The following is a 14,639-nucleotide window of genomic DNA, read 5'->3' on the forward strand; positions in this document are numbered from 1 at the left end:
ACTGTGGATGTGATATGCCTAAAGATGAATCAAAGAACGATCAAGTTCATTGAATGAATTTGAAGAAAGAAATTGTATGCATCAGTAAAATTACCTTGTGAGAGAATCCACTCATAAGTACGCTGTTCCTGGCCAGCTCACACATATCACAGGAGCTGAGCTTCCACACTTGAGCAGCAATGCTGTACTCTTCCATTAAGGGTTCCTGGTAGAGAGATAGGAAATGTGCTGAATTGATATTTAACTCACTCCAGAAAGAAAAGGGTCAGTAGTTTTTTCGGCAGCATCTTAGCCATCTTCTTATATACTGAAAGGAAAGTCAACACAAGCAGGGCAAAATGCTCCCTGTCATTCATTTAATTAACCTCAGAAAATGATTAGGATAAGCAAACACATCAATATACCATTTTGCTTTTTTACCATGTCTTTGGACAAAATATTGAAAAATAAAAAAAAACTACCCAGAAGTGAATTTTTTGTACTATTTAAAAAGTCTAAGGGCTCATTTATACTTCACGCTCAGAATGTGTATGCGCACGCATCATGGCTGCCACACGTTCCCAGTGTTCATTTGACACGTCCTCTGAGCAGGCCCTCTGAAATTAACGTGACGCGTGCGCAAGTTTTATTACCAGCAAAAAGTCGGGGGCGCAGTGTGATAAAAGTTGGAATGTGACGTGAGAGTCTTTGTTTACTATCTACATGTGACAGAAAGCTGCTTTGAGGATCCTATGGGATCAATGTGCGCACTTCATTGTTTGATGAATGGTTCAATGTGGTGAAGCAAAATGCCGACATACAAATGCATTCATGGTGCTTTTATATTCAAGCATCGCGTTTTCCCGATCGTAATGACAATACATTTTAAAAGTCTCACATACAATCTTTTGTGCCATCTTTTTTTTCTGGGGCTTCTTCCTGACCTGACAGCAGCAATCACCACACAGAACACATTAAATGTACGATATTCCAACTCTCTACACATTTAGAATCCTTAGATTTATACTTGATATCACTTTCATAATGAAATGCATCAAACTATGTATGTTACATTTTACAGATAAATTGTTAACTTCATTTAAATAATGAATACTGTTAATAATTACACACATGGGGGTGACACGTGGCGAAGCGGTAGCGCTGCTGTCTCGTAGGTATTCCCTGCCTGGAGTTTGCATGTTTTCCTGCTGGGTTTCCACAGTGTGCTCCGGTTTCCTTCCAAAGATATGCAGATTTAGTGACAATAAAATGACGCCAGTGTATGTGTGTATGCTTGTATTCACCTTGTGATGAACTGATGTCCCATCTAGGGATCGTTTCTGCCTCATGCCCAATGCTTGCTGGAATGGACACATCCCTGGAATGATGGATTTAATCATTAAACATCCTTTTCAGAGATATTGCGGTAAGGTGTCATCGGAATTTAATGGGTGTTCCAGGCAATTCACAACACAGAGAAGCTGAACTTTTTCTCACCGTGATAATATCTCGCACTGCCACCTGGTGGATTCTTCCAGATTTACGTAAAGTACGCACGCAAGTATAAACAGTAAAACATTTGCATAGCAGGAGCATCCGCTGGAGCATGCGTCACGTGAAGTATAAACCTGGCCTAAGTGGCTAAATCTTACTTGTTTGCATAGCTAGTCTGAAGGCGTCTCCTTATGGCTTTTTCTCATATAAGGAATTTGAGGAATAAGAATTCAAATAATACTAAAATTATTCACAATTCTACACGGTTCCAAAACAATTTAGGAAAAACATCTTATTTACATCTATCTATCAGGATACTATATAACAGTTGTGTGAATTTCAGAAAAAAATACTTTTTATTCATCCTAATAAATTAAACCCCTTTAAAAATTTCAAACAGACTGACCTTGGTAAAATGGAACTGTAAAGGGTCGTCTGTTGATAAGGACACTACAAGGCCTCGAGAGAGATATTCAGGAAGAGGGTTTCTATGGTAGCTTAGAAAGAGGCTGTTATTGCTTAGTGGTGACATGGCAATTCCAATCTGAGCCAAGTAGTACAAGTACTGGAGCACTGGTGCCTGCATGGACAAAATTACAGCAACAAGAACCAAATTATTTTTAATAAAAAAAAGATTTGATTAAAATACTGTAAGATCACTCCACTGTATTATAGATGTTCCATGTTTCTGTTGAAAAATAATGTTTTTTGTACAAAAAATAACGTTGAATATTTGTTTCTAAATTTAACCATTAAGACATTTACCAAACAAAATAGCTCCTTATATCTTGAAGATGTACTATACTAAAAGAAGCCATTATGATTCTAATAATAATAATAATTAATAATAATACATTATATATATATATATATATATATATATATATATATATATATATATATATATATATAGCACCTTTCCCATGCTCAAAGTGCTTCACAGAAATTCAAAATGAACAAAAGGGAAAAAGCAGAAAAAAGAGATTAAATACACAACATTAGATAAAAAAAATCAGTGAAAAACACTAAATAAAGAAATACAGGAAATACACAGCTTTGAATTAACTCTGAATGGTATGATTCAGCCCCAAATACCTCTGTCTGTATCATATATTCATATATTTTACAGTCCAACTAGTTCTCCTCTTCTGCTTTAGCTACACCAATTATTCATAATCCAGGGTATGGAGTAAAATTAATAACAGATAAAAGTTATCAAATGATGCAGACTAAGTAATAATTTACTTACATTAGGCATACTACTTTTAAGATACTTACATTATTTAATACTATGACCAAATATAAAGTTGCACCACCTAGAGGAGTTGTGCAAACTGCATGAAAAACTAATGTTAAGGTCCTTACATGTTGCCCTTACAGCAGTACAAAGCATGACTGTGATGCAACACAATCCAGTTACTGCTTTTTGAAGGAGCATCATGTAAATAGCCCTCTAGTGGCTGTTGTGAGGATAACAGGTCTGTAACCCTGGTTATTTGGATACCTTGCTATGCTGTTCCCCTTTGCTGATTTACAGGCAAATGAGACCCTGCTTTGGGTGCAACTTTGTTACTTACTATACTTTTTCTAATTTAAAATCAAATTTCCATAGCATTTTAGTTAAGGTGTCAGTCACACAATGTCAGTTAAAATATATATTTAGGTCAAACAGAAGTGGCAAAGAATGTATAAATAGGCATTACAAAAATAAAAAATTGTATGTTTATTGACGTTAAGTTAATCCTTTTAATATTTCAACATTTTTTCCAAAAATGGAATTTTTAATTTTCCCATTTGTTCCCAAGGAGGTACTGTATTGTGGGTGTATTTTATTATGAACAATGTATCATAAAATGTATTGTACGTGGATTAAGTGTATTGACTCATACCTAGGAAGGGAATATATTGGGGTGGCAGGAGGTCAGGGTGACAAAAATATGCCTCGCTTCAGGCGGTATTATTTGACATGCCAGCCCTGGTAAGGCAGAGGTACTACTGAAATAAACCATCTCGTCTTTGCATGCAGCTGTTGAAAACAATCTTCTGTTCCTTAAATGGTTAATCTATTATTTAAATTACCTTCAGTATTAAATGTTTAAAAAGGAAAACAGGCAGGTGCAAAAATTTATTCTGCCAAAATCTTTTATTAATATTAATTGTAAGGAAATGGTAATCACCAAACAAACATTTCAAAAGTAATAGTGTATTTGCTTTAGAGTGATATTCTGTATATAATAGCTTGTATAAATAAATATTGACTTATTATTATGTTAAGACACCAAGGAACTCACCTTACGCAAAAGCAAACCATGAGAAATATTCTCAGACAGCATAAACCCAGAGATGAGATGGTGTATAGGGCCTGCCTCTCCACAGTGTGGGCGTAAAACAAATGTATGAAATGAGCGCATCCTAAGAAGGACAAAGGGAATTTAAAATGGATGTTTAAGCATAAATTCATCAGAAACATTTCTGGAGTCAACAGGAAGACAGTTCACAAAGTAAGGCAGGTAAACTAACAAGGTTTACAAGTCCTAAAAAGTACAGATGTTCAGGAGCACAGTCGTACATAAGAAAATATTGGTAAAAGCTGAGATTTTGTCACAAACTAAACAATATGATCACTGTAAGTTTTCGGAGATACTGTAAGACAGGGGAGCAGATTTATTTGCAGATACTGAAATGAATATATGGTTTAAATAAAATTACTTAAATAAAGTCAAGATGTACAGATTTTGCAGCTAAGCAAGCATAAATAAGGACATGGAGTCTAGCTTACCTACGGAGATGATTTAGGACTGTCATGTTTGCATACATGTAGTACAAGTAGTAAGAGTATGGTGGATTGTCCTCTTCAGTCCAGTTGGCTGGCAGAGGACTGTCTAAGTTGAAAATGTGATGCTCTGGTTTAGACTCATCATCCACACTATCAAATCCAACCACCTATACAAAAGAATCATTATTACTATTAATAAATTACAGAAATGTTCCAAAGAAATGTCAAATTGTTGCATATTATTTTTTTATTTCTGTAAACCTCAGATAAAAATTTGACAAAGCTGTGGTTGTAACATATTAACATTCAATGCAGGAAAAGTAATTAACTTACAATCCTCAGTATGCAAATGTTACCCTAAACATTAATGGCACCAAGGACACACAAGTGGTAGATGCTGGCTCCACACATTTAATTCTAGATTAAAATGTAGCATGGAGTTGTTTTTCTTCTCACATATGAAAAACATTCATGTCAGTAAATTCCTATAGGGTCAGTTTTAACTCTATGTTTTCACAAAAGAAAATCCATGTTTAACTGATATTAAGCAGCTGAAAAAGTGTGGAGGAATGATGTCAGTTAGATGAAATCTTTATACTTGACACCACAGGTGGGCAAAGTCAGTCCTGGAGGGTCGCAGTGGTTGCAGGTTTTTGTTGCACCCAGTTGCTTAATTAAAACCAGTCCTTGTCAATTATTTAATTTCATGGCTTGTTAGTGCTTTAACTCTGCCATGTCAAGTCATTCTCATATCCTAGATTTTTTTTTCCTTTCTAAGGATATCATCCAAATGATTTGAAGTCTAAAACAGACAAGTTATTCTCAGTGCTTCACTTTTTTTCTCTTCACTTTTCTTCCAAGTATTTAATTAAACCCAATAGTGCATGATAAATACACACAGGTGTAAATGGTAACAAGCTGAATGGAGAAATGCAATTGACAAAAGAAACCAGCATCTTATTGCTAATGAGGAGCAATTAAAAACCAAGATACAGCTGTTTAAGACTAAACTAAGCAATAAAGGTTCAAAATCTTAACGAGCAAGACAACTAAAGTGAACCACAAGTGTTACTTGAGCAGGAAGTGCTTCTTATTAAACAATTGGGTTGGAACAAAAACCTGCAGCCACTGCGGCCCTCCAGGACTGAATCTGCCCACCCCGTGCCTTACACCTTTAATAATTTACCAAGTATTAGTCACAGATTACAAAAATGTAACCAAAAAGTCTGAAAGTTATTGTATATTACACAAAACTGGAATATTTAGGTTGATAATGACACATGGTAGAAATTTAAACCTTCCATATGAGATATTTTCATTTTAATCAGAAATTAGTTTAAAAATTGAAATTGGTATTCACCTGTTATTTTTCTAATAAAAGAACAAGTGGCCATCAGATATCAAATTCTGTATTAGTACAGTCAACAAACAATGGGTGAGACTCACGTGTTGAAGGAAGAGATGCAGCTCTGGGTGGCTGCGGGGATTTATGGTAACCTCAAACAGTGGCAAAAAGACATTTTCAAGCATCTCCTGAAAATTGTTCAGCTGCCTCTTTGTATGGTAAACATCACTGAGGAGAGAAGTGGCAAGCATGGTTAAAATTCATTAAATAATTGGCAAGGAAACAAGGCAGATTTTGCTGAACTCAAATAGTCATGGCTAAACAAGCTTGAAAAAAAAAAAAACACTGAGAAATTGGAGGTGAACTCCAGTTCAAAGAACATGTTAATTAAAAAGACTTACAAAAGCCGCGGGATCTGTACTAGCCAGCGGACATTATCAGAGTAGACCTTGTGTGTGACAGCCCAGCAAGCAAGCTTGTCCCACTCATCCCGAGAACGACCATAGATGGACAGGCGCAGCTCCACATTCTGATATTTGCTTTCCTCTAGATCCTCCATCACCTCCTGTAAAAAAAAAAAAAAAAAGAGGATAGATAACGATTTAATGGCCACATACCAGAGCTCTTTGCATGGCATTGACAATAACTGTTTATCTTTCTCTCTTGTTCTCTCTCTCTCTGAGTTCAATCACAGCTGCCCAGCATGAGAAAAGACAGTCATTTTTTTCCAGCAGATTTTTTGATCTTATTCCTCTGCCAAATATGGTAAGTACCACAGTAGTATGGAATAATTATACTGTCTCTATAAAAACTATAAATTTGCATTTATGTATTGTACAATTATTATGTAATATTAATACATATTGTAATATTAGTAAAACCACCTTAATGATATGCCCAAAATATTTTCCTTCAATATAATTGTCAGTTTTAATGAAGATCTCTCTCAGAATAGATTCTCCTATAGGGTTGTACTTGGCATTGAACTTGTCAAATCGATGGAATGTGTTGCGGTCCTAATGAAAGAAAAAAAGAACGTTTTAGGTAAAAGCATATTCAAAAAATGTGAGTAAACATAATCAATACATTTTTATACAGTACCTTTCATAATTAGCCTCTTCCTTGAGTAACATGAATGTTATATTTTTTCTCATAAACACACATACTTTTGTACAGCTGATGGGCTACAGTCATGTGAAAAAGTAACTCCACCCCATAAAATGTTTTTTCTTTAATAAATGTAGACATAAGATTTGACCTTCATTTCAACAGTATCTATACATAAAGGTGGTGTAATTTAAGGAAGAAAAAAATTAATATTTGATTTATTCAATGAAAAATTAATATACAGTGCATCGGGAAAGTATTCACAGCGCATCACTTTTTCCACATTTTGTTATGTTACAGCCGTATTCCAAAATGGATTCAATTTATTTTTTTCCTCAGAATTCTGCACACAACACCCCGTAATGACAACGTGAAAAATGTTTACTTGAGGTTTTTCCAAATTTATTAAAAATAAAAAACTGAGAAATCACATGTACATAAGTATTCACAGCCTTTGCTCAAAACTTAGTTGATGCACCTTCGGCAGCAATTACAGCCTCAAGTCTTTTTGAATATGATGCCACAAGCTTGGCACACCTATCCTTGGCCAGTTTCGCCCATTCCTCTTTGCAGCACCTCTCAAGCTCCATCAGGTTGGATGGGAAGCGTCGGTGCACAGCCATTTTAAGATCTCTCCAGAGATATTCAATCGGATTCAAGTCTGTGCTCTGGCTGGGCCACTCAAGGACATTCACAGAGTCGTCCTGAAGCCACTCCTTTGATATCTTGGCTGTGTGCTTAGGGTTGTTGTCCTGCTGAAAGATGAACTGTTGCCCGAGTCTGAGGTCAAGAGCGCTCTGGAGCAGGTTTTCATCCAGGATGTCTCTGTACATTGCTGCAGTCATCTTTCCCTTTATCCTGACTAGTCTCCAAGTACCTGCCGCTGAAAAACATCCCCTCAGCATGATGCTGCCACCACCATGCTTCACTGTAGGGATGGTATTAGCCTGGTGATGAGCGGTGCCTGGTTTCCTCCAAACATGACACCTGGCATTCACACCAAAGAGTTCAATCTTTTCTTTCTCATGGTCTGAGAGTCCTTCAGGTGCCTTTTGGCAAACTCCAGGCGGGCTGCCATGTGCCTTTTACTAAGGAGTGGCTTCCGTCTGGCCACTCTACCATACAGGCCTGATTGGTGGATTGCTGCAGAGATGGTTGTCCTTCTGGAAGGTTCTCCTCTCTCCACAGAGGACCTCTGGAGCTCTGACAGAGTGACCATCGGGTTCTTGGGTACCTCCCTGACTAAGGCCCTTCTCCCCCGATCACTCAGTTTAGATGGCCGGCCAGCTCTAGGAAGAGTACTGGTGGTTTTGAACTTCTTCCACTTATGGATGATGGAGGCCACTGTGCTCATTGGGACCTTCAAAGCAGCAGAAATTTTTCTGTAACCTTCCCCACATTTGTGCCTCGAGACAATCCTGTCTCGGAGGTCTACAGACAATTCCTTTGACTTCATGCTTGGTTTGTGCTCTGACATGAACTGTCAACTGTAGGACCTTATATAGACAGGTGTGTGCCTTTCCAAATCATGTCCAATCAACTGAATTTACCACAGGTGGACTCCAATTAAGTTGCAGAAACATCTCAAGGATGATCAGGGGAAACCGCATGCACCTGAGCTCAATTTTGAGCTTCATGGCAAAGGCTGTGAATACTTATGTGCATGTGCTTTCTCAATTTTTTTATTTTTAATAAATTTGCAAAAAGCTCAAGTAAACTTCTTTCATGTTGTCATTATGGGGTGTTGTGTGTAGAATTCTGAGGAAAAAAATGAATTTAATCCATTTTGGAATAAGGCTGTAACATAACAAAATGTGGAAAAAGTGATGCGCTATGAATACTTTCCGGATGCACTGTATATGCCATTCACATCTGTGGAAAAAGTAAGTGCACCCTTGGCTATAATAGTTGATATTGCCCTGCTTTGACAAAATAAACCCAGGTAAGAGTTTCCTATTTCTGTCTACCAGCCTCTGAAACTGTCTGGGACACAATTTTTCCACTCCTCCATGCAAAATTCTTTGAGCTGTGTGATATTTGAGTGGTGTTTTGTGTGGACAGCCCCCAAAGCATCTCAGAGGGATTCCACTCCAGAAAACCTCCATTTCTTTCTTATCTACAATTCCTCCGTGGATTTATTGGTATGTTTAGAGTCATTGTCATGTTGCCAGGTCCACTCTTTTCACTAAACATATCTTCTGGTACTTTCACGAAAAAAAAACATATTTTTGCTTTACCTGTTCAGAGCACATTGTTCCAGATGTTCTGGTCCTTGCCTAGGTGTTCATGGGCAAAGCTTATTCTTGCCTTGATGTTCTTTCTTGACAGCAAGGGTTTCCTCCTGGCACACCACATGAAAATCCAATATGTGAGCCTCTTCCTAATGGTAGACAAATGCACTTTGACATCAACAGTGCCAAGAGCTACCTGTAGGTCCTGTGATGAAATGTTGGGGTTGCTAGAGGCTTTTTTCAGCATCTTGCAATCTATTCTTGGGCTGAACTTGCTTGGACAATCTGAAATCTTTGAAATCTTCTCCACTTGTAGGTGATCTGGCAGAGAGTGGAATGGCTGATTTCCAATTGTTTAGAGATCTTTTCAAACACCTTTCCAGACTCTCAGATATCTATAACCCTTTTTTCCTAAAGGCACCATAGATCTATTTTGAACTTGGCATGGTGATAACACACACTTCTACAACAAAGAGCAAATCATGCTAAATGTCTTATTTTAATTTTAGGTATCTGCAGTAGTGATAGATGTAGGGGTGTACTTCATTTTTCCACATGCAAAATTTGAATTTATATTTGTTTAAATGAATAACAATGGACTACTAAATGTAAATGTGGTATAAATTTTGTTATATAAGCTTTAACTATGGATATTATTTAAATGAAAAACAAATTTTCATTATGTCCACATAAGTTTAAAAAGAAAAAATATATTCCATGTTGTGAATTTACTATTTCAGTGACTGTTACTGACTTACTCGGAGTCATGCAGCCAAGGGTGGTAAAAGCAAAACCACCAAAAAGAATGCAGTTCTTCCATTCACATACAACAATCATGAACATTCACAATCTTAATGTTTAAATGTACAGGGGGTGGGTTACAACGTCTCGACATACAAATTTTCGAGTTTACAACGCTCACTCCCATAAAAACTTTCAAAAAAATTGAGACGTGAGAAGGAATAAAGGTAAGAATATTTTTTTACACTCATTTTTTCTGTTACTACAGTACAGTGTACAGTACAGTATATTTATGTCCTTTTCCTTTTTCTGTGGGTTAGTTGTCTGTTTATGTTCTAGATCAGTGGTTCTTAAACTGTGGGACGGGCCCCCCTAGGGAGGCGCGAAGTAACAAAAAGGAGGGCGCGAAGATGTGAAAAAAAGAAAACAAGAATCGAAAATATGAAAAATACATCTATTGAAACCAAAACAAATTAACTTAAACTACTTTCTGATACTAGAAAAATAAATATGATATCATTAATTAAAAAAAGAACAAATTGGTATTAGTGGGCTCCTTTCAAAAAACATTAGGGAGGCGCGATTAAAACTGTTATGAAAACTCGGGTCACAAATACTTAAAGGTTGAGAAACGCTGTTCTAGATTATGACTTTGCATATGTGTTAGCATAGGTAAGAGACTTAGGCTAGGGTGTGAACGGAACTGTGTCGTAACCCAAGGACCCCCTGTATATGTCTGGTGCATTTGCAATCTAAAAAAGGCTTTTTATTTTTCAGTAGCATTACACTGCTGAAAAACCTTTTCATCATTATAAATATACCAATGTAACAACAGGCTGAAAATTCCATGTTTTGTGCTGTGTTCTAAGGGGTGGGCCAGATCTAACTATGCAATTATTGCATTGCATTAAAAGTTGCATAGTTAGATCTGGACCACCCTATATTTAATGAAAACACGTGTGCAATAATTTTATTACTTCAGACTATTCATTGCTACTCTTAACTGAGAGAGACAAAAATTCAAATGTGGAAAAGTGGTTGGCACAACAGACCATATATACTTACAGCATGCATGTCCAAGGTGTCCACGCTTAGGTCAAAGGCAGTAAGGTTCATGCTTTCAAACACCTCCATTAGTGTCTGTCCCTTGCCATTTTCAATGTGGACAATCTCACCTGGGTACTTCTTCATTGCACGCTTGATAAAACGAAGCAAATGCTTCTGATTCATGCAGGAAGAAGCATGGATGTGCGTGTCCACCTTTAGAAGAGTCAAATGAAGCAACAACATTCAGTGCGATTATTTCAAATACTCTGAAATCACATTACTGAAATTATATTTTTTTCCTACAAGTCAAGCCAGCTAAATGATTTTTGCTTTTGCTGTTATTTTTATAAAAAAATTATCTTTGTGATACAAGTCATACATATGTTGTTTACTCTAAAATGTCTTTAAGCACTTACTAAAAAGAAGCACAAAGGCATTTAGTGACTCACCTTTCGAATATTGTAAAAATCCCGATGAGGCACCTTCTTCTGCGCAGCTAGCTCCTTCATCTCATTTAGGAGGATGTGCATCTGAAACTTGGAGCTCAGGTACTGTAACCGCCGGTAACAAAATGACTTCCTATTTTAAAAAAAAAAAAAAGAAGAAGTAGACAAGATTAAATATAAAATACAGAAAACAAAGACTTAGACTAAATAGTAACAGCCACTGCAGTTACACTGGTCCATTGATGATCAGCGCCATTAGGACATTCATGTCAGCAATGTACTCCTGGAGGTTTGTGTAAGGCAAATCCAGTTCTGTACCCCTAAAAATAAAGTAAAAAATAAGGAAATAAATACAAATGCAAAAAAAGCTAACTAGAACGTTAAAGCCAGCTTTGAAAGGACACTTTTGTTAGGAGCAAGCAATTTATAGTAAAAGCTCATAGCATTGTAAGTTGCAGAGCATGCAGTGACTCGATATTTAGAGGTGCTTGGTATGCATTTCATAAGGAAACGATTAGTTTATCTAATAGACAGGAGTAACTCTTGGTCTAAAGCAGGGGTGGCCAACTCCAATCCTGGAGAGCCACAGTGGCTACAGGTTTTCATTTTAACTATTTTCTTAATTAGGGAGTAGTTTTTGCTACTAATTAATTTAATTTATTTGCTATTTAAGACTCAGATCCTTTAAATCAGGACTAAGCAATGTTGGCCCTGGAGGGCCACAGTGGCTTCCGGTTTTTGCTCCAACCCTTAATTGCTTATTTTAGTCTTAAACAGCTGTTTCTTATTAGCAATAAGATGCAAATGACAGTGGAACCAGCAGTTCTACGTCTAGCTTGTCTCCGTTTCCACCCGTGTGTATTCATCATTTACAATTTGGTTGAATTTCAGTACTCAGAAGGAAACAGAAGAGAAAGTGAAGAATTGAAAATTACTCATCTGTTTTAGGCATCAAATTACTTGATACAAGTATCATTAGAAAGGAAAAAAAGCTATCATTTAAGAATGAACTGACAAGGTAAAGAGTTAAAACACACTAACATGCCATGAAATCAAATAAGCTCTGTTATTGGCGAGGATTGGCTTCTAATGAAGCAACTGGGTTGGAACAAAAACCTGCAGCCACTGCGGCTCTCCAGGATCGGAGGTAGCTACCCCTGGTCTAAGGGATGGTAGATAGAGATGCACCAGGAAAATAGATAGCCAAGGGCCATGGTCAATCTTAATATAAAGTTGTGCGCCATTTGAGATAAACATTGTACACATTAGTGTCTTATTTGTCCAAAGCTTGTCTAACTATCTCCATATGATGTATCCTTTCTCTAATGCTGTTTTCAATTTTCTCTTTCTTCTAGACAAATTTGAAGATTTCAGTTAGGCTACATATATTATTGGTGTCACTTTGGCAATAAAGAAAAATATGTACTTATGCACCCGGAGAATGGTAATGAGAGAGAGACAGAGAGAAGTATTAACACAATTAAAACAAAAAAAAGAAAAGAAAAAATGAATAGACAACACTAAGATTTGTTTTAAAGTTGGGTTCTACATGGAAGGTATGTTTTATATGTAAAGGTGGGGTCAAGTGTTTCTTTCCCACAATTTAAAAAGGAATTTAAAAAAAGCATACCACCAATCACATTTCTCAAGCAGAAATGCAGATTCCCTTTGCTACACATCCAATTATTCATAATCGATAAAAGACAGGCAGAATACCAGAACTACTTGGACTTGTAACTACTTGGACTATGCTGGACAGTGAGCATCCAAGCATCTCCTTATTGCTCCTCGATTGCACCTGACCAGAAGTAAGCACTGTTATCTCAGTTGGAATGACAGATGTGTTGCAACCTATTTATTAACTATCATTTTCTTGATTTTTTTAAAGAAATATTTTGAATGTTGCAGGGTTGTTAAAAATGTATTGTCTTATGAATTTATACCCAGAGAGTCGGTAAGCCATCTTGTAAGGATATCATGTTTAGTATCATTCTTTTAATTCTAAAGTGATGCTTTTATTTCAGATTTGATTCACAAAGTCATAATGGCCTGCAAGAGGCATATTATTTAATGGGCATTTATTACCATCATGGATGACCCAAGGACCAATTATATTCATATTCTATTTGATACAAATTATTGATATTATGGTACTTACTTCTGCATTTCATTTGATCTTTTATAGACATGGATTACACCATCTACCATCTTGCATCCAAACCCCATATCAGGAGGCATGCTGCTAGGATCCAGGTTCTCATATGGGTGTGTCTTTGATACAGGAGGGTGAACTGGAGCATCTGTGACAGGATGTAAACAAAAATGAACATATTAGTGAAGCCTGCTTTGTTTCTAGGGTAATGTAATTAACACTAGAATTACCAGAGCCTACGAGAAAACTCGTAAATCCGGCATACTTTAAATCCATTCGCACCTCTCTGTCAACGTCTTTTGTCCTGTAAATGTGCCGATTAAGACAAGCAGCCTGCTATTCCATCCATCCCCCCACCGTCACAGAACGTGCACAATGTTCTCCCAGCTCATGCCTTGATTGATTATCTGGGAGTGAAGTGCTGGAGTTTTAGAGTTGAAATAATAGATTATTATTTGGAACACATGCATTTCATGTGTGTTCCGTTTCTACAGTAATCTATGTAAACACATTGTTAGAACAGAAACTTTTTCATATTTTAGTAATAAATGTTACAAAATGTAGGCATAAACTATAGAATGTGTGAAGCCTGAAGTCCAAAGATCAAATAAACACTTTCACAAAAGGTTCTAGGATGATGGTGTAGCGGGGAGATTTGCTGATTTGTAATCAAGAGTCCCCGGTTCGATCCCGAATGCCTCCTAAATTTGCCGTTTTCAGTAGTGAGCTGCTCTTATCCTCTTTAATAAAACCCCTGTGTGCCTCCATGTGTCCGTGTGTGTGTGTCTTCTGGTGAAGTGCGCATGCGCGGGGCACGGTGCGATGCTTCAAAGGCCGCCTGACGCGTCACACAAGACAGAGAGGGCGGGACCTATAAAATATCACGCGGCCGATCCAATCGGATTTCGGTAAATGAGGAAAGACCTAAAACATAATGCATGAAAAATCCAATCGGGTACTGAGACGCGGAGACCAGCTTCCCCAAAGAGGTGGGATTAGTGTTTGTTGTTGTGCAAGTGTTCACTCTGAGGATGTCAGATTTGCGATTAACAAACTTGGCCCGGTAAAATGTAAAGTGTCAGTCGTTGAAGGAGTTTTCCTAAATATATGAATTTTCGTGATATTACAATAGGATGACTTTTAAAAGTAGATTTATTTTCGCGCACATAAAATCCGTTGCTGGGGAGACGCCACACATACAATAATCAGCTGCACTACTGATCTGACTCTAAGTAACAGCGCCAGCATAAATTCACACCTGATCCGACGCTGTTCGTTTTCAAATAATATTGCATTAGTGCAATGATGTTTTCTGATTGGT

The 14,639-nt window shown here is 37.0% G+C and overlaps 1 protein-coding gene across 5 annotated transcripts in view; it reads right to left on the reverse strand.

The window, feature by feature from the left end:
- ampd2b (adenosine monophosphate deaminase 2b) overlaps window positions 1–14,639 on the reverse strand; it is a 162,442-nt gene that overhangs the window by 17,691 nt on the left and 130,112 nt on the right. For all 5 annotated transcript variants that reach the window (XM_028797086.2, XM_051924989.1, XM_028797085.2 and 2 more), the window contains exons 7-17: window positions 13,325–13,466; window positions 11,397–11,486; window positions 11,170–11,299; window positions 10,739–10,933; window positions 6,479–6,610; window positions 5,996–6,159; window positions 5,696–5,822; window positions 4,253–4,416; window positions 3,765–3,885; window positions 1,880–2,053; window positions 95–205 (exon numbers count right to left, since the gene is read on the reverse strand). In XM_028797086.2, coding sequence (XP_028652919.1) covers window positions 95–205; window positions 1,880–2,053; window positions 3,765–3,885; window positions 4,253–4,416; window positions 5,696–5,822; window positions 5,996–6,159; window positions 6,479–6,610; window positions 10,739–10,933; window positions 11,170–11,299; window positions 11,397–11,486; window positions 13,325–13,466 — 1,550 coding nt within the window. The remainder of the gene's footprint in view (window positions 1–94; window positions 206–1,879; window positions 2,054–3,764; window positions 3,886–4,252; window positions 4,417–5,695; window positions 5,823–5,995; window positions 6,160–6,478; window positions 6,611–10,738; window positions 10,934–11,169; window positions 11,300–11,396; window positions 11,487–13,324; window positions 13,467–14,639) is intronic.

This window comes from Erpetoichthys calabaricus, chromosome 3 (assembly GCF_900747795.2).
Source record: "Erpetoichthys calabaricus chromosome 3, fErpCal1.3, whole genome shotgun sequence".
NCBI lineage: Eukaryota > Metazoa > Chordata > Cladistia > Polypteriformes > Polypteridae > Erpetoichthys > Erpetoichthys calabaricus.